Source organism: Neovison vison, chromosome 5 (genome assembly GCF_020171115.1).
Source record: "Neovison vison isolate M4711 chromosome 5, ASM_NN_V1, whole genome shotgun sequence".
Classification (NCBI taxonomy): domain Eukaryota; kingdom Metazoa; phylum Chordata; class Mammalia; order Carnivora; family Mustelidae; genus Neogale; species Neogale vison.
In genome coordinates this window covers 28,416,890-28,437,632 of record NC_058095.1, presented here as the reverse complement: position 1 = coordinate 28,437,632, position 20,743 = coordinate 28,416,890, and the positions used below count along the sequence as shown (strand labels likewise).

The window sequence follows — 20,743 nt, the reverse complement described above, 5'->3', positions numbered from 1 at the left end:
CTTCTACCTCATTAAAAAAAAATCTCTAGCCATGTTTCTAGAGTCTTACACTAAAGCAAGAAAAGACATCTCTTCTGCACGAAGCACTCAGCAAAAATGACACGCAGAGATAGTGCGCTGGGGAAGGATTTTGTAACGTATTAGTGTATGCATGGTTTAAGGGAGGAGCTTCAGCAAACACCAACTCTGACTTGTAACCACGATTCTCCTCAGGTTTCTGAGATGCATGGGAGCCTCGGCCTGGGCCGGGCTCAGAGTTCTGCTGCTCTACTATCTAGTTTCCTACAGCTTTTGTTGTGGAACATTTCTTTTTTTCCCTTTGGCACACTTCTTTTTGATAGCTATTTTCTCCTGCTATCCTGCCCTTCTAAGACACCCAAGCCACAAAGTCCGGCTTCAGTAATTGAAGCAGCAGGTTCCTGTCACTGAGGAGATCCTATTTGAAGGAAACCAGTGTCTCAGGAAAGCTACAACTGGGGAATCCTGGAGGTGTTTGGAAGTCATCCAGTCTGATGCATACTAGCTACATGGACACTTGAAGTACTTTTAAATTCACCTTTGGTGATTTAAAAAATTATCTGCCTTTTCCAGGGACCTGTGTCTCTGCTGGCCAGAGCTGCTCCTCTTAGCTAGTTTAAGTATCTCCTGCTTCTGTTTAAGTCCAACTCCTCTCACCCTAGTTTCTGTAAACACAGTCTCAGGTACTTCAGGAATTTGTTAAGACAGTCAAGGCTCTGGTTAGTCGGTCAGCCAGTCTCTGTACTCACACCATCAGAATACGGGTTGTTCACATTTAACAGAGAGGGTTTGAAAGAGGAGACAGGAGAGAGAAAAAAGTATCATTTGCTGACTATGGAGAAGAGTCCTTAGGATGGAAGAAAAATACCTGTTGCATGTGAAGCAGACTTTGACTGGTAGGGGAACAAGACCATTGTGATCTAACTCGTGCTGTGTCTTTTTAACGTTTTTCCCTGTGGTTTCCTCCTTTCTTCTCCTCTTGCTAGAACCTAGAAGAGAAATTGATGGTGCTGAGCTTTCCTGGATGTTGAGTTCCTAGTCTGGGACACAGAAACAACAGTATGTGAAAGATCAGATCTCAGGAAAAAGCATGTGGCATGGCCTAGATATGGTCTCTCTCTGAGACCCCTTGGGATGGCTTCAAATGAGAAACAGAATAGGAAAGCAGGGAAAGGAACACCGACAAAAATCAGAACCATGGTCAGAGGTCATTTGTTCTGGGGCAGAAACACAGCTCTGTTTGGCAAATATGAAGCAGTCAAAAAAGCCCGGGTTGTTAGATACTGGTAACCTAAGGAAATATAAGGGCCCGAGTCAGTCAACAAAGACTGTTTGATGGAGGTGCCAGAGGAAAAGGCTGTAATTTTACTGCATTTTTAACAGAAATCAGAAAAGCTTGGATTCCATATACAACCTGCTGACAACCAGGATTTTTTTTTAAAATTTTAATTATTTATTCATCTGAGAGAGAGAGAGAGAACAAGCAGGGGAGCAGCGGGTAGAGGGAGATGGAGAAGCAGGCTCCATGCTGAGCAAGGAGCCCGATGTGGAACTCGATCTCAGAACCCTGGGATCATGCATGACCTGAGCTGAGGGTAGCTGGTTAACCAAGTGAGCCACCCAGATGGCCCCTGACCAGGATTCTTAAGACTGCCAATTTCACCTTCTCTGGGAAAAAGAAAGGAACATCTAGAAGCTTTGTGATATCAAGTGGAAGACATGACTTGATTTAAAAAAAAAAAAAAAAAAGTATGGAGGGCAATTTAGCGACATCTTACCAAACGATAAATGCAGTTATAACCCAGCAATTCAAACAATAGAAATTTACCCTACAGATACAATCACATGTACACAATGATATAATTATAAAATTTGTTGAAGCACCATCTATAGCAACAAAAGATTAGGAACAACCGGAATGTCCATTACCAGGAAATCAGTTAAATAAATTATGGCATGTCTATATAATAGGTCATTATGTAACCATTAAGAAAAACTGAGGAATGCCTACATTTAATATGGAAAAGACTGCTAGAGGATATCGTGAAGTGAAAAAAGCAAGGTGTAGAGCAGTATGCCAAGTAAGCTAGTTAGAGGGAAAATACTGAGCATATTATCTATAACTGCTTGTATATGCACAAAGAAACTCTAGAAGGAAATACACAAGAACCAAACAGTGGTTATCTGTGAGGGGTCAGAAGGTAGAAACAAGGCAAATGGCAGACAGGGCAAAAGGGAAATTTTTCACTTAAAGTCTTTGTATATTTTTCGCTTTCAAACCATGAGAACATATTACCTGTATTTTTAAAAAGGTAATACACTGAAGGGCAGAAAACAGAAAACTGAATAAGCAGAGTAAAAGCTAAAACCTTCAATAATGTCCAGGAAGAATGAAGAACAGGAACCTGAGGGCAGCTCCACGCACAGTGACCCCACAGGCAGCAGAGCCCTCCAGCCCGACAGCAGCCCTTTGGGGAAGCTGGGGTGAGGTGGGGGTGGGGCGTAAGAGTTTGGCTAACCTGGTAGTGCAGTGGTACAAGTCAGTTCATTGGGCAACTGAAACTGGGTGGGGTTCCGCTCCATGGCGGCAGCGATCAGCAGCTCAAAGGGCCGCCTTAGCTGGGGCTGCACGTAGTCCGGCTCCGCTGCCACTGGCTCCTCGTCCACGTCAATGATGTCCTCATCGACGTCATTCTGCTCAGAAGTGGGGGTCTCTGTGCTGGCATTGGATGTGGGTGTGCCAGGCCGGCTGGCTCTCCTTTCCAGGATCCGGGCATGGGCAATGGCCTTGAGCTCAGTTTTGCTGGCTGATCTGTCCAACAAGTCAGTATCACTGCTGGGGGATGTAGTCCGTTTGCCGGATTTGTCCACCAGTCCATTAACGTGGCCCAGCTCCTTTTTCTGCTCTCGTTTCTGTGTAAATGAACAGGCAGGCCCATCACATCAAGTACCACAAAAGAGAAAGAAACGGATACTACCAAGTCCTTGCTAGACCACTAGCCAAAATTATGAAATTTTCTAACCTGTCAGACTCCTCCGCCTGGAGACTCGGAACACCGGTCTCACACCTGTCTGTTCAAGTTGACAAAACTACACCCGAACTACACTAAACTAACAAACTACAGCAGCAGAGAATCACCAAACAGCAGGGAAAGTTAGAAACAATTATACACGCTTCTCATACATCCTTTACTCTAAGTCATCGTATGATCCACACTATCTCTATACAAAGCATGGAGGCAAAGGGATAAAAAGTTACCACAGTGAGAATAAACAGAGTGAGGCTAAGTGAGAACAGTGAGAAAAACATAAAGGGATTCAACATCACTGTAGTTTGCCTTGAAGCATCCTGACCTTCTGGATGGTTTTAAGAATTTTGCTCCAAATAAAGTCTGCAAATACAAAGGTAAGAGGTAAAATAGGCAAGCATAGCTCCCTGTCTAGGGAGGCTGGGTAATAACATGTAAAGTAACTACACTACAAGGTGGACGGCGGCTGGTGTGTGGAAGATAGCCACCACAGTGTCTGAGACCAGTGGCTTTCAATGTTTCAAGTTTAACTAGAACTCTGAAAGGGACACTTCTTCAAATGGGATGATGGGGAAATGGAAAAAGACTATGTTTACTCAGTAGGACTGGATGGCTGGTATTACATTTTCCTCTAGGACTCAAAGGAGTGGTCAAATGAAGGTTTGACACTGGTCCCCAGTCAGGAGACCTGGGATCTGTCCCTGTATTGCCAATGATTCCTTATGACCCTAGATGACTCAGGTTGGTGTGCAGGAATTTCTCTGTCTGGAAAGTAAGACTAATAAAACCTTTCTTCTCCACCTTTCAGAGATATGGTAGAGAAAGAGGGTCCCATATATGAAAAGGATGAAGGCTCTGAGTCAGGGGAAGATCCAGCCTCCACTAGGAACAGGACCTGAACATCAGAGGTTGCTGAGGGCCAAAGGATGTATCATTTCAGTCTACTTCAGCATAACTACAGGAGGTCAAAGGCGGACAGAGATAGTGATGCTTGGCAAAGGAAGACTTGACAATGGGCAAAGAGCGCCATCCGAGAGCACGTCGGAGTGGCACTTTGGGGAAAGCACACTATGTTAGAAAAAGGCTACTAGAATCCCCACCAAGCAGCTCTGCTTCTAGAAAACTGATGAAGAGGTAACAGAGCTTTGGAGTGAAGCAATTTGGCTCAAATCTTGGCTCTGCTAATTCTTTTTTTTTTTTTTTTTAAAGATTTTTTATTTATTTATTTGAGAGAGAGAGACAGTGAGAGAGAGCATGAGCGAGGAGAAGGTCAGAGAGCGAAGCAGACTTCCCATGGAGCTGGGAGCCCGATGTGGGACTCGATCCCGGGACTCCAGGATCACGCCCTGAGCCGAAGGCAGTCGTCCAACCAACTGAGCCACCCAGGTGTCCCTGGCTCTGCTAATTCTTTACTTCTAACTTGGGAAAGTTACTCTAGTGAGCCTCAAGTTTCTTCCTCTTTAAAATGGAGGTACAACTCCCGTACCCACAGATGGCTGTACGGATTAAATGAGACAACATATGCAAAATACCCGGCACACGATGGGCACCAAACTAATGTTAATTCCTCTTTTCCACCCTCTTTTTCCTGGCTTCACTTCTCCCTGAGCTGTTCCCAACCCTTTCACATCCAGCTTCTTCAGTGGCAGGTTTCTGAAAGGCCTCCTGGCTGGCAGGTGCTACTAACGGGCCCTGCTCTAACCTAACCAGGGACACACAGGAAGAGATCTTGTGAGGTGGACAGGCTGGAGGACAGCCTGGCTTGTGGACCTTAGGAGATAATCAAACTACAGCTGGGGCTAAGCTGTTGACTGGGCCTTGCCTTGCCTTTTAATAAGAACCCTTGTGCACATGTTGAAAAATACAAGTCTGCCTATCTGTTTACCTTCCTAAAGGCCAAAAACTGTTACACACATAAACCACAATCTCTGAATCATCTCATCCTGTTTCTGCAACCAAGGAAATCCTCATTCATTGTGATATCACGTTCAGGGGCTGGGAAAACAGAGGTGATGTCACAACGAAGGCAAGTTGCTTGCTGTGTAATTAGTGTGAGGGGAGGGAATGAGACAGTTTACGATTCATTTCAGATTCTAATCCACAGTCTATAATTTGAGGATTGGGTCTCTCATAATCTGGATGGAAACACACTTACTTCCTTTTTTGAGAAAGAGGAATTTAGCTTTTGCCAAGCCATAAAAGGTCTCAAAATAGAAAATCACGTTCTCCAAGCCAGTGCTGAATTATCAAAGACAAGGGAAGGGGAGCTAAAGAGGGATTAGGCAACCTGGGGTGCAGATGGGTTCAAAGTCTTCGGTCCCTCATACACCTAGCCAAGCCTCTGGATAGCAGTGACTTATTTGCCTTAGGGTAAGAGAAATCCTTTTTCCACCAAGCCAGAAAAGCTTGTTTTTCTTTAGCCACTTTCAGTCATGGATATAGCTGCCACATTCAAGCCACTTATCAACCTACTCCTGTCACTAGTGAATGAACAGGGCTCAGTAAATTAACACACCTCTTCTGCCCATTTCAGCAGCTCATGTTTGGATTTTAGGCCCTACTGGATTCCAAAGAGTCACCATGGGGAGAATGAGGGTGATTCCAGGGCTGGAAAAGACAAGAAGAAGGGACGAAAATGCCTTCAGGGCCAGGCCATCTTAGCTCTAGAATATCAGTGCTCTAGATCTGGCATTCTGAGCAAAGCCTGCAGGAAGCAGCATTATTACCTTTCGGCGAACAGTGCACCGGTGACACATCCACTCCCCAGGAGGCAACATCTCTTCACTCAGTGGAGGGTTACTGTAGGGAAAAGACAATGGCAAGACTAATTACTAACCTTTGATGCAGCAGGAAAAAGCCTGGCTGGGTCTGGCACAAAGACGAAAGTCCCCTATTCTGGCCAGTCCTGCAAGCACTGCTAGGGTGCTCTCTTCCTTCAAAATGGTTACCTGGCATTATCTATAATAACCTCAAGAGTGAGGAACCCCTCCCAAATCTCAGAAAGAGAAGAAATCCATAGCTATGAACACTAGGCTTACAGGAAAAGACACAAAGAGCTAGTTTGGAGCCTTAAGAATCATTTCCCAAACTGTACCATGCTGATAAAATCATTGCTAGGTCCTCCACACTCCTCAAAGTCTGTCAATGTAAGGCTAAGCTCTTCCACCTGCTATTCGGAGCCCTGTGTAGCACAGACCCATCACCCCTTCCCAGGACCCACCCCCCCCATCCCCTCCCGTCAAACCAAAGACTTGCAGATATCTCTTTCTCTACACTACTTTTTCTCCTAGAAAGCTGCGCCTGTTAAAACCCTATTAATCCTGTAAAACTTGCCTCAATCAGCATATGGTAGATTAAAGACGGCTGCAAATTCTTTGCTACTCCTACTATCCAGAGGTAGGCCATTTCCTTCCTCTTGAATGAGGCTTGTCTTGTGACTTGTTTTGACTAATAGAATGCCCCGGAGGTAACCATGTTGTAACTTCCAAGGCTGGGTGTTAGGAGACCTGCAGATTCCATTTTTACATGTTTGGAATGTTCCATCTCAGAGCCCTGCTGTCACGCTGAGAGGCCACACTGTGGAGACTTAAGGCACTCCAATTAACAGCTTCCTCTGGATGCCAAGCCAAAAGCCAGCATGAACTACTGCTGTGTGACTAAGTCCTCTTGGACCATGCCAGCTTAGACGAGCCTCTAAAGGACTGTGGTCCCAGACAACAGCACACTGAGCAGAAAAACCACCCAGCTGAGCTCAGTTAACCTGCAGGCTTAAGAGAGATAATAACTAGCATCTGTTTCAAGCCACTGAGTGTTGGATAGCTTGTTACGCAGCAACAGAAAACCAAGTACAGCTCCTCCATACGCTCTTCCTGGGTTACTCAGACATCCTGGACCTCTGAGTTACACGGTTTAGTTCTCTTTTTGTACTTTCTCTACCCCCACCGCTTTCTCTTTGTATTTCTCTTGTTTTCCCTTGTGTGACAGGTTTTTTCTTTTCTTTTCAAGTAATCTCTACACTCAACATGGGGCTCAAACTCACGACTCCAAGATCAAGAGTCATATGCTCTTCTGACTGAGCCAGACAGGAACCCTAGTTCTCTCTTTTCTTATTTATTACTTATTGTAAGCTCTATGCCCAATGTGGGGCTTGAACTATCATTCATTCATTCATTATAAGCTCTACGCCCAATGCTGGGCTTGAAGTCACAACCCTGAGATCAAGAGCTGCACGCTCTACTAACTGAGCTGGGCAGATGCCCCTCTTATTTCTTTCATTAGAGGGCCCAACACAAAGACTGGATCTCTTCCCTCTCTGTAGGTTTATATTATAATACAGAGGTTGTACACAGAGTAGTCACTCAAGTCAATACTGAGTCAGAATCAGAGCTGTGTAGGGCAGGCCTTACTGATCCTCCACTGATTTCCATTAAGGTAACACCAAGAACCATATAATAGACTTTATTAAATCCTTGGGAGGGTCACATTTCTAATGTCTATACAGTAGTGGTTCTCGAAGTGTGGTACCTAGATCAGAAGGAAAAATCAGTATCATCTGGGAGCTTATGAGAAATGCAAATTCTGAGGGTCAGCTGGATGTCTGCCTTCGGCTCAGGTCATGTTCCCAGCATCCTGAGACTGAATCCCCATGGGGTTCCTTGCTGGGTGGGGAGCCTGCTTCTCCCTCTGCCTGCCCTTCCCCCTGCTTGTGCTCTGTCTCTCTTTGACAAGTAAATAAATGAAATCTTTTTTTTTTTTTTAAGATTTTTATTTATTTACTTGACAGAGAGAGAGAGAGAGATCACAAGTAGGCAGAGAGGCAGGCAGAAGCAGGCTCCCTGCTAAGCAGAGAGCCCAATATAGGGCTCAATCTCAGGACCCTGAGATCATGACCCAAGCCGAAAGCAGAGGCTCAACCCACTGAGCCACCCAGGCACCCTAGTAAATAAATAAAATCTTAAAAAAAAGAAAGAAAGAAAGAGGGCGCCTGGGTGGCTCAGTGGGTTAGGCCGCTGCCTTCAGCTCAGGTCATGATCTCAGGGTCCTGGGATCGAGTCCCGCATCGGGCTTTTTGCTCAGCAGGGAGCCTGCTTCCCTTCCCCTCTCTCTCTGCCTGCCTCTCCGTCTACTTGTGATTTCTCTCTGTCAAATAAATAAATAAAATCTTAAAAAAAAAAAAAAAGAAAGAAAGAAAAAGCAAATTGAGACCTCAGTTCAGGCATGCAGAATCAGAAATTCTCTTCTACAGAACAAGGCTACATTTATGCTTAAGAAAATCTTACATTTGGTTCCTGGGAGTCATCTATTTGGAATGGGAAGGAGGAAGTTTTTCATCAAAAAAGGATGAGAAAGGGGCACCTGGGTGGCTCAGTCGATGACACATCTGCCTCCAACTCAGGTCATGATCCTGAGGCCCTGGGATTCCGGGGCCCGAGTTAGGCTCTGCTTTAGCAGGAAGTTGGCTTGAGATTCTCTCCCTTTCCCTCTGCCCCTGCTCCCACTCATGTTTTCTCTCTCTCTCTCTCTAATAAATAAAATCTTAAAAAAAAAAAAAACCCCCCCGAGAAATACTAAAAAAAAAAAATTGAGGGCTGAATAACATAAGGACTCTTCCTGAAGTCCCAGGGCTTAATATTACATTGGTCTGTTTCTAGCTAGGAGAGCACTTGACTTGGCAAACATTTCTCGCTCCTGCTTTGCCATGCTTCCCTGCAGCCCTAGGTATTCCACCAGGCCTTCACAGGTCCTTGCTTCCTTTTCTCCCTTTTTCCTTGGTGGAATCTCAGGAGATCCTTACTAGGAGGCAGAAAACTGGCCTACTGTGACAGGTCTTCAAATCCCAGAGGACCACAGATGAATGTCACCTGTAAAGTCTTCCCCACTTCTCTCCAATGGATTTTTGCATAGGCCACATCCAAACTAATGAGATGCCTCCATGTAATCTGCAAAGGCCTACAGACTGCTATGCTTCAGCAGCTGTCATATTAAAATTAACCCTGAAAAGGCTGTCACTTCTGATTCAGTTTTTCATCCTTTCTTTTCATCTGCCCGCTTGGCTTTGTACCAAGACACTTCTCCACCAAACATGTAAAGCAGAGAAGGGCAAGGCAAGGTGGTTTGAGCTTCGATCTTTTACCAAGATGTAAATGGCCTCCTGGCCAACCTTCACACTTCCCTCAATCTAGCTCCAAACCCTGCTGGCAGAATTAGTTATTTAAAACACAATTCTGACCATATCACCCTCCTAATTAAAAAGCTCTTCAGTATCACCCCTACCCTACCCTATCCGGATAAAGTTTAAGCTTTATCAGTATTAGTATTGTAGGTTAAGACTACTGTGGCCAGAATTCTCCATCTTTCTCCAGCTTCATTACCCTGGCGGCTCCCCACACAGTCCATACCCTTCCTCCACACTGCATGTCTGTTCATTCTGGAGCTGCTCCCTATAATCGCAAAAGCTGGGCCTTCCCTCATGTCTTCACCCAGTGGACTCTTTATGTTTTGGGGCTCAAGTCAGGTAGTGCCTCCAGGAAGCCTTCTCTGGCAACCCCTGATTCCCTATAGCAGTTCTGTGCCACACTGTACCAAATCCCTTTCTTTATGGCTTATTTATCTTTGTACCTCCACACTCTGCAAGATGCCTGGCACATACTAGGTGCTCAATAAAGCTTGAAAGAACTGAGGGACACGAAAAGAATGGGCTTCCAGGAAGTGAATGTAACCCTCCAAAGTCACGAGGCAAGGCAATGCAATTGGGCCGACCCTTGTTTTGGTGGTTAAATCACATATGAAATAATTTGTTTTCTAAGTCACAAAACAGTAAGACATCAGAGTCAAAGTCCACACTTGCAAACCTGAGACTCACTGAACCACCCCACCTGACTCATTTATATCTTCTTTAAACAATTTGATTTCTCATTTCTTTTTCTAAACACGTGGGTCAAATGCTTAAAAATTTTAAGAGTTTTTTTTTTTTTAAAAGATTTTATTTATTTATTTGACAGAGAGAGAGAGAGATCACAAGTAGGCAGAGAGGCAGGCACAGAGAGAGGGGGAGGCAGAGCAGAGAGCCTGACGCGGGGCTTGATCCCAGGACCCTGAGACCATGACCCAAGGCAAAGGCAGAGGCTTAACCCACTGAACCACCCAGGCGCCCCTTAAGAGGTTTTTTAAAAGTAGCTCCTGGTTGGTTTCTAAAGGATCACTTTTAGGGAAACCAAGTTTAAGAACACTCATTTCTCAGAATTCTAGATCACGGCTACAGGCTCTTCTTGTCTGCCCTAAAGTGCATGATGAGGGCTGTGAGTTTGGTTTTGTTCTTGTTTTTTAAGATTTTATTTATTTATTTGACAGAGATCATAAGCAGGCAGAGAGTCAGGCAGAGAGAGAGAGAGGAAGCAGGCTCCCCGCTGAGCAGAGTGCCCAATGCAGGGGCTTGATCCCAGGATCCCAGGATCATGACCTGAGCCGAAGGCAGAGGCTTAACCCACTGAGCCACCCAGGTGCCCGAGGGCTGTGAGTTTAGGGAATAGCACAAGAAAGTCAGAGTACTGTCTCCAGGATGAACACAGAACATTTAAAAGAGTGAGGCCTTGTTGAGATTTTGCTACATCTTGAAATAAACATGAAAATGCAGTATTTTGAGAAGGCAGTAACTGTAAGATAGGATGGACAGGGAAGGAAAGTCTGTGTTTCTAGACAATGCTTAGCGCAGGTACAGCAGGAATACAGAAACTGCCCATCATAAAGTTTTCTCGGTGTTTCCTCTTTGCCCCTAGCAATTCCTTTCAAGATATTTAGTAGGCAGTCCCCCCCACCTTTTTTCCAATTTATATGACAGCGAGAGAGGGAACACAAGCAGGGGGAGTGGGAGAGGAAGAAGCAGGCTTCCCTCTGAGCAGGGAGCCGGACATGGGGCTTGACCCCAGGGTCCTGGGATCATGACCTGAGCCAAAGGCAGACGGTTAACCATCTGAGCCACTGAGGCGCCCCAAGCAGGCAGTTTTTCAACTCAAATATCTAGAGCAAAAGGATTCATGAAATGGATCAAGGAAAGAAAGACTGTTGGAGTAATAAGCTCAGGAACTAGTTTGGAAAGAGGCTGCTTTGCAAAAAACTAGTTTTGCTCTATATCAGAAATACTGCCAATAAGGAAAGGATTCTAGGGAGAAAGATTCTGTAACCTCAGGACCCTCATCCACATCCTGAAGACTTTCCCATCTCAAAGCTCTTTCCTCCATAAGAATGATACTCCCTTAAGTTTCGTGTGCAACCCTGAAACAATTATACACATGCGAGTCTTTAAACCATGATATGTTTGTCAAGAAAAACAAGGCTTTGTCTCAGCATCCTCTTATCCTTATGTATCAGTGAAGACAAGGTGCTAAGGGCCATTCTCTATAAAAGGAAATCATTAAAAGTTAAGAAGTCAGGTAATGTTGGAAATGCTCTATCAGAGTTTCCGCTGCTCAGCAGTGAAAACCACGAGGACGCTATAATGAGCCAGTGCTGCTTGTAAAGACATCAATATGCTTCCTAATCACTAAAGCCTAGAAATAGCAGAACGATTATCTCATCTTACATCTACATAGTGTACTACAGTTCACAAGTGTTTTCACAGATGGTCTTATTTGATCTTCACCAGCACACTGTGAGAATTCTTACTCCCATCATGCAGGTGATGAACCGGACTTATCTAACGCCACAGAACCAGTGAAGTTGCAGAATTAGAACCCAAATCAGTTTCCTGGCTCTTTCAAATCTTGAGTCTTAGCTGTTTGCAAAAAACAAAACAAAACAAAACAAAACTTTGGTAGTTCTCTTATTTCTGGGGGACACAGTGGACTATCCATTAAGGTAGTGTTCTCAATCTCAAGGTTGAGCACTTCCTTCTCCATCAGTCAATATTTATTGCATTCCCACTGCTTACTAACTAACTAACCAGTGCCACGCCAGAGGCACCACACTGGAGGAAAGACACAAAGCAGACAAGTTATGATCTATCCCACCAAGAAACAGCCTTTGGGGAGAGAGGATCAAAGTCATTCAAGCATTTAATGAACAATTAATTATTTCACACTAGGCAATGTGCTAAGTGGTGAGATTTCAAGGTCTTTGTTCTCAGGGATCATAGCCTAGAACAGCTTGAAAAGGAGAGCTGACTAGGAGACCACATACAATCAACTATGAACTGAACCTACCCTAAAGACCTATAGAAGACTCAGCTGTTCATTTAGAACCCAAAAGTACATAAGACTTTAGCATTCCTTCTGAGAACGGTCCAAGTCCTAGAAAGGAAGGTGAGTCCTGGAAAGTCTGTGAGCTGGCTTGTCTTGGGAAATGTAGCTCTTTAGAGAGTACCCAGCGAGGGCAGAGCTTCTGCAGATATCCATCTGCCTTCACTGTATAAATGTTTCCTCTCAGATCATTTGTTAAAGAGCCCCGGCCTGGGGCGCCTGGGGGGCTCAGTGAGTTAGGCCTCTGCCTTCGGCTCAGGTCATGATCTTGGGGGTCCTGGGATTGAGCCCTGCATCGGGCTCTCTGCTCAGTGGGGAGCCTGCTTCCCACCCACCCCCCGCCTGCCTTTCTGCCTGCTTGTGATCTCTGTCAAATAAATAAATAAAATCTTAAAAAAAAAAAAAAAAAGGCCCTGGCCTGCGATTCCTGGCCAGAAAGTGGCTATTCACAGCTTTCTAACTTGCTGCTTGACCACCACCTGATCTCAAAGACATTCTGTCAGCTATAAAACAGTTTGTAACAATAGAGCTCTAATTCCTCAAAGACTGTACAACTGAAAGATATGCATCTCAAAGCCTGGTGTGGCTCTTTGTGAGGCCTGTCAGGGCCTATAAACCGATGACAGTAATACCTGTACACAAACCAATTAGAAAGCTGGTCAAAGCATTAATTTTTCTAAGAAAGATTTATTTATTTTAGAGAGAGAGGGAATGTATACAGGAGTGGGGAGTCGGAAGGAGGGACAGAATCTCAAGCAGACTCTGTGCTGAGCGCAGAGCTTGATGTGGGGATTCATCTCACAACCCTGAGACCACAACCTGAGCCGAAATCAAGAGTGGGTCACTTAACTGACTGAGCCACCCAAGTGCTCCTGGAGATTTTATTTTTTTAAGTAATCTCTATATCCAACATGGGGCTGGAACTCACAATCCTGAGGTCAAGAGTCGCATGTTGTTTTGACTGAGCCAGCCAGGCATCCCAACGATTTTTTTTCTTTTTAATTCTCTTTGGGAGAATGGGGACTGACTTAACTGACTCAGCCACCCAGGTGCCCCTGCATTTATTTTTCAAAACTAAAACTCCTAAAGCCAGCCTCTGCGGCAGGACTCCAGCATCCAGACTCCCACAAACAAATCCAAATGACCTGACTCTATAGCTGATGACGCTGCCTAGGTTGGTATATTTCTGGAGTTATGGAAGAGAAAACCACACACACACACCCCTCAGCTCACTGTAATGCCTGTGCTGATAGCCCCCTCCGTGTCAAAGATTCAAAGCCCAGAGCCAGATGATCCCAACTCACAGCCAAAGGATGAAGTCCGGTTTTAATTTAGAATGCCTCTTTCATTCACTAATGAGGCTGCAGCCCACCACTGCCGGTGGAAGGTGTTAGTTGTCATGGTTCTTGGCTCTCTAATTAAGAGGATCTATTTCAAGTCATACACCAGAGTGGCTGATCTGAGTCTCACCTCACTCATCTCCCTCACCTATTAATACACGTGAGCCTGCACGACATTAACATTTACTTCAGATTTAGTCGCCACCAGTGGGACCTGTTGCTCCATAGCTCTGCGTTAATTATCCATCCAGCGCAAGCAGTTTTTCAACATGGAACTGGAAGGGAGCAGGGGGAGGGGAATGAGAGAACAAAGGGAGGAGGGCAGAGGTGGAGGGAGAGAAGGAGACAGGGAAGCAGAAAGACTGCCTTTGATTTCAGAGACCTGTTTTTTTTTTTTTTTTCCATTACAACATGCAGATAAAAATGGTGGGGAACAAAATGGTGTTAGGCTCTGGACTTATTTTTTTAAAAATATGTTAGTTTACTGATGTATGGCCTGCAAATGTCTATCCAGCTAAGTGACACTGACATTTTTAAAACTTGAGCCAAAGGCAGCTGGGGAGACATGGAAATATCACTTAACCAAATTAAAAGTGTGTGGTGTGTGTCTTAGGACAAAAGGAAGCAAAACAGATGAAAACTACTTAAGAAAGAAGACATTTTATTGTCTTTTCCTAGACTGACAAAATATTCTATTTAATATGAAGACTGAACAGGAACACTATGCAGACAGCGTATTTGTACACAATAGACCAACAGCATTCCACTCGGGTTCACTTCTAAAAGAGGTCAGTCGCGTGAACTGCTAGGGTCCCTCCTGTCAGAACCCATCATTCTCCAAGAATCAGAAGCTCTCTAGCCATATATGGTAGTCTCAGTTAAAATATCAGACTAAGAAAGATTTCATTGACCCCCTCCCCGCATCTGGATGTCCCCTCCCTTTTTTGGGTGGTGGTGGGGTATTCAGCCAGCAAACAATAGCACCGAGCAGTTTTGATTTTTAATTTCACAGCTCATGGGTCTTGTCCATCCATCTGAGGTCCACTACCAGATAAAAATCCTGCAATCATATCTAACAGCATTGTGTAAGAGTGACTGCAAAAGACAATACATGCTCAGAACAGGCCTGCTCTCCCTCAAACCAGCCCCGCTGCCCTTGGCCAGCTGAGGATCTGTGTTGGTACCAGCCAAAATGGGAGGGAAGGTAACCACTGATAGGACCACCATCACATCTCTGCCTCCCGGTAGCTATCTTATCTACAAAGAACCTATGAGCACAGAAAACAAGCCTTTTATAAACCGAAACCAGCTTCTAGAACTGAAACCAGTTCTAGAAAAGAGATGCTGAGTAAGATTTAATTAAAAAATTATCTTTTAAAGCATAAAAGCTGTATTAATGTACCCCAATTTAATGGCTTGAAACAAAATCTAATGAAATTTAAATGTCAGCATAAATAGCCAGCTTCCTCTGGACACTTGTATGGGAATCAGTTTTTATTTTCAAGTACAGCCTACCTTTCAAAGGCTAGGAAGACGGCCACACTGGAAGATACAAGAAACGAGAGCAGAAAGGTCCTGGGGTCCCTGATCCTTAATTCCTTACCCTCCTCCATCCCACCTACTGACTCAAATACAGGCAACGTCACGAAGTACATAAAAAGGGCAAGGACCGCTGGCTTTTTCATGCAGAGCCTCAGGAGCAGTGTTAACAAGGAGACCAATGAAGTGCCAGGCCATTACAAGTGCCCCACTGAGAAACTTCGCTAGTTGCGTCACTTCCACAGGCGTACGATCCTTTCAAATTAGTGGACTGGGTCCCCAAATTTCACTGCCTTCTATGCAGAGCTGGGCTGTGGTGGCATCCTCCCAGTGAAGGACACCTGGAGAACAGGGTTATGAGTCAGGGCAGCAAAAGGAGGGTGGGAGGGTAGAGTACCAACAGTTACACTAGGTGTTGTCTCTGCTAACTTCTCGACAAGCTGAGACTGGGTGCCACAGGGCCTTATCTATCATTAGTTTGGCTATTCTGGCAATCTTGGCTTCTCCACGATGGAGAGGTGGCTGCAAACATTTTAAAATAGGTTTCAGGGAGCCTGGGTGGTTCAGTTGGTTGGGTGGCTGCCTTCAGCTGAGGCCATGACCCTGGAGTCCTGGGGTCAAGTCCTGCATTGGGCTCCTGGCTCTATGGGGAGTCTGCTTTTTTCCCTCTGACCTTCTCCCCTTTCATGCGCTCTCTCACTCTCTCTCTCAAATAAAAATAAATAAAATCTTAAAAAAAAAAAAGAAAGAAAGAAAATGGGTTTCATTTATTCACCTCCTGATAAGATTTTGGAGCCTAAGTGTTTTGGAAGAGTCACCATTCTGGCCTCAGCAGACACTTTCTGATGTTCCCAGGGAATGTTCTTCCTTGGAAGGAAGAATCAACAACTGTAATTGTGTATTCCAGAGGAGTCTCAGAGGTATGGAAAACTGGGTACTGTTCCATGGTCAAATCAAGGAAAAAGGCAGGAGATATATATATATATATATTTTTTTTTTTTTTGGGGGGGGCATACGCAGCTCAGGCAATATCGATCAGTTTCTATCTTATAGATACTAGATCTAAAATTGTATAAAGGCTGGGAAAACTAAAAACACTAACAATGTCTTGGGGTACCTGGGAGGCTCAGTTGGTTAAGCAGCTGCCTTTAGCTCAGATCATGATCCTGGAGTCGAGGTATGGAGCACCATGTTGGGCTCCCTGCTCAATGGAAGTCTGCTTCTCCCTCTTACCCTCCCCCCTCTCGTGCTCTCTCTCACAAATAAATGAGTAAAATCTTAAAAACAAAAAAACAAACAATTAAAAAAAAATTTTTAAATTAAAAAAAAAAAAATCTTTATTTGAAATTCAACTAAATACAGAGAGAGCAGGTTTCTACTTAAGACCCAGCTGCTTTTCCCCAAGGAGGATTTCTGCTTCATTTACCCTCCTCTGAAAGGGTCTTCTTAAAAGGAAAGATAGAGAATAATGACATGATTTGCACCAAAACAGCACAGGGCCTATTCCCTCTTTCTTTTTACTCATAAGCCCCATTTTACTCATAAACCTCAAAACTCCCCACCTGACACGACTGAAGTAATCTCCTGGGCACGCTGTCAAACTGTGCTGTCGTGGTTTGATGCCACAGCTAAGTGCTGACTTGGGCTTCTGAAGCCTTCCAGTTACACCCCCAGTGACCTATTTAGGAGGTGAACAGACCTCTCAGAGACAGAGCACCATAGTTTTTTTCCCTTTGGCCCACTTTTCTCTCAGATGATTCCTAACCAAAGAATGATCACCCCAAAGGCCTGAAAGTATGCACACAAGCGGTAAGATTTTGAGGAAAGCTCATATGCAGCAAGCATTCAAGTCCTGAACATAAGCTCTTTCCCACTAACTTAAATAAACTGCAGATACTTTTCTTACCTTTCAGCTTACTTCAACTCCAACAAACTAAGGCCTGCAGTCAAAGATGTCTCATGAATTAGTGTTAAGAATTAAGTTAAGCTAGAATGGCTAAGTGTTATCTAAGCCAGGCAAAACCATGAGGACTACAACCAAAGGATTAAAAAACAAACAAACAGGGGCGCCTGGGTGGCTCAGTGGGTTAAAGCCTCTGCCTTTGGCTCGGGTCATGATCCCAGGGTCCTGGGATCGAGCCCCACATCGGGCTCTCTGCTCGGCGGGGAGCCTGCTTCCTCCTCTCTCTCTGCCTGCCTCTCTGCCTACTTGTGATCTCTGTCTGTCAAATAAATAAATAAAATCTTAAAAAAAAAAAGTATTAAAAACAAACAAACAAACAAACAAACAAAAAAGATAGAGCAAAACAGGGGCACCTGGATGGCTCAGTGGGTTAAGCCTCTGCCTTCAGCTCAGGTCATAGTCTCAGGCTCCTGGGATCAAGCCCTGAATCATGGGTTCTCTGCTCATCGGGGAGCCTGCTTCCCCTCCCCTCTGCCTACTTGTGATCTCTCTGTCAAATAAATAAATAAAATATTAAAAAAAAAAAAGATAAAGCAAGACAATGTCTATCAAAGGCCAAAATCATTACCAGAATTCTCCCTACATTTAAGATGCTCTTTCAAAAAAATGGCCAGCAAGATCAAGGAAAACTGAATATAGCTAATCTATGTATAGAAAGAACTACAAAAAGGTATAGGTTTAGACACATTTAATGAGATTAACAAAGTATAATTTTCATAATGCGTTCTAATAACTGATGATTGAAAACCCGAAAAAGTTCACTGTAGAATTTCCCTCTAATGTCTCCAGAGCTTCACTAGAACCAAGAATCAGTAGAACTCTATCTGCTGGTTCAATGAATGTGGGAATTAAAAAGCACCCAGCTCATCACTGGAGACCTGGTCTGGTGTAAAGAATAAGAGCAGCTGCTCACTGCCCAGTTTTGTAATGAGGAGACTTACTTACAACCACTTAAGAGTTCTATGCATTTCATTAGCTTCTCTGCTCTCTCCTCTGCACTACTGCAGACAGGAGAAAAATACTATTCAACATCTATCTAAGGATCACAGCTGGATACAAGACGGCCAATGTGTTCGTGCTGCTGCAAACAAGGTTCCTTCCACCCTGAAACTCAAGCTTGCTAGTAATTGAGAGATTCCCTTACCCTTGCCTGGCCTGGTCTGGTGGTAGAGTGATGTCTTCTGGCTATGGTTAAATTCAAACCCTGTGAAGAATCCTCTCTTGCTCACTCCAGCTTATTTCAAAAAAGAGCCTCATGCAGAGCCCACATCAGTGGGAAACACTGACGCTAGGTTCATTCAGGCTTAGAGTCCCCGCCCCACTGTTACATTCCCGGTCTTTTGTCTTTTCAAGACTGGGAAACATTTCCTGGGAGATATATCTTATATAGTTTGTCAGAAAAACAGGGGAAGGGCAAAGACTAAACACCAATGCTATTAATATACAGGAAACAAATCTAATTAAGGGGAAAGGAATAGTGACCGTGTGTTCCTGTTAAAGGTATCATCCACTTGGTAGCAGAAGACATCAGTTCTGTTCCCCAACTAAGTGCTTATCTTTGCACGTCTCGCATTTGTAATACCACTACATATTGCACAGCAGTGAACAGAGGATACATGTCAGCCCCTGGCTTTTGAGTAGTGTAGTGAGCATTTAATACATGGTTGCAAAAGGGAAAGTAGCTTTTTGAATGAGCGAGTCAAGTTCTGTATTACCCGAAATGTCACCAATCTGTAAGGTGTACTTGGAATTTGCTTACTATGAATGCAATAACAAGTCTACATAGTAGACAAGTTCTTTTTTGACAAGGGGTCAAAAGCAATGGTTTTTCCTTTTATCAGTGTCTACTGTAACCCTCAGGGTCTTCTGCCTCCCATGCAAATGTGCTAACACTTCATCTTTATTCTTATTTGCTGAGACCTAGATTCAGAAATAATGTTAGACTTAAAGGATGAAGACTTTGACACCTACAAATGGCAGGCAGAAAAAGGAGTCACCTTCTTATTCTTCTTAACTGCTCTCAAGTCATGGGAAAAGCAGTGAGCTAGTGACCTGTGCATGTGTCCTGGGCATGGTGACAAATCCGCAATACCAAAGTGCCTTTCTGAAATTTGGTCTAGGACTTGCACTGAATACAATGTCCTCCTCTTTCAGGAAACTGGCAGGGGGACAGCTGTACTCCTGTCCTGTCTCTTGGGAGGCTAGCATTATGCAGAGGTGCTCTTATAAGTGTCACTCACTGAATGGCAATGCAGCTGGCCATGTTTGTACTCCTCAAGGACTTTTTTTAAAAAAAAAAAATCTTTAAAAAAAGATTTTATTTATTTATTTATTTATTTTTAAAAGATTTTATTTATTTATTTGACAGAGAGAGATCACAAGTAGGCAGAGAGGCAGGCAGAGAGAGAAGAGGAGGAAGCAGGCTCCCTGCTGAGCAGAGAGCCCGATGCGGGACTCGATCCCAGGACCCTGAGATCATGACCTGAGCCGAAGGCAGAGGCTTTAACCCACTGAGCCACCCAGGCGCCCAAGATTTTATTTATTTATCTGCAAGAAAGAGAAAGAGAGATCACAAGTGGGCAGAGAGGCAGGTGGAGGGAGAGGGGAAAGCAGGATCCCTGATGAGCAGAAAGCCTGATGCAGGGCTTGATCCCAGGACCCTGAGACCATGACCTGACTGAAGGCAGAGGAAGGCGAAGGCTTAACCCCTGGAGCCACCCAAGCGTCCCCTCCCTGGGGACTTTTAAGTCAATGGAAGAGCACAGTAGAAGTGGGAAAGCAAACCCCCCTCCCCTGCTCTGGTAACTTAAAACTCTGGCACCTTAAAATAGGAATGCATTTCCAGGAGCCAGTGCTGCATTATCATAATAATATAACCATCACAACTCCAACCAGGGTCCTGGTGGGATCTTGCCCCACAGCAGGAGCCTGCTTCTCCCCTGCCTGCCATTCCCCCTGCATGAGCACACTGTCAAATAAATAAATAAATAAAATCTTAAAAAAAAGAAAAGAAAAGAAAAGAAAAAAAACTGGACAAAGGATCAAAACAAACATTTCTCCAAGAAAATATACAAATGGTTAATAAGCATGTGAAAAGATGTTTGGGATCATTAGTCATCAGGGAAATGCAAATCAAAACTATAGCACTTCCTGCCCATAGGATAGCTTTTATCAAGAAGACAGATAATAACAAGTGTTGGAAAGGATGTGGAGAAACTGGAACCCTGATGTATTGGTGAGGATGCAAAACGGTGCAGCCACTTTGGAAAACAGTTTGGCAGTTCTTCAAAGGTTAAACATGGGGGCGCCTGGATGGCTCAGTTGGTTAAGCATCTATCTGCCTTTGACTCGGGTCATGATCCTGGGGTCCTGGGATGGAGCCCCTGCACTGGGGATTGAGTGAGGGTGGGTGTCTGCTCAGCAGGGAGTCTCTGCTTCTCCCTCTCCCTCTGGTCCCCCACACCTCGTGCTCTGGCTTGCTATCTCTGTCTTTCAAATAAATAAATAAAATCTTAAAAAAAAAAAAAAAGGTTAGGGATGCCTGGGTGGCTCAGTTGGTTGGACGACTGCCTTCAGCTCAGGTCATGATCCTGGAGTCCCGGGATCGAGTCCCGCATCGGG

General features: G+C 44.4%; 1 protein-coding gene across 2 annotated transcripts in view; it reads right to left on the bottom strand.

The window, feature by feature from the left end:
- Positions 1-20,743, bottom strand: part of PHF12 (PHD finger protein 12) — a 43,377-nt gene that overhangs the window by 14,534 nt on the left and 8,100 nt on the right. For both annotated transcript variants that reach the window (XM_044248270.1, XM_044248271.1), the window contains exons 3-5: positions 5,774-5,846; positions 2,538-2,931; positions 887-1,007 (exon numbers count right to left, since the gene is read on the bottom strand). In XM_044248270.1, the coding sequence (XP_044104205.1) occupies positions 887-1,007; positions 2,538-2,931; positions 5,774-5,846 (588 nt within the window). The remainder of the gene's footprint in view (positions 1-886; positions 1,008-2,537; positions 2,932-5,773; positions 5,847-20,743) is intronic.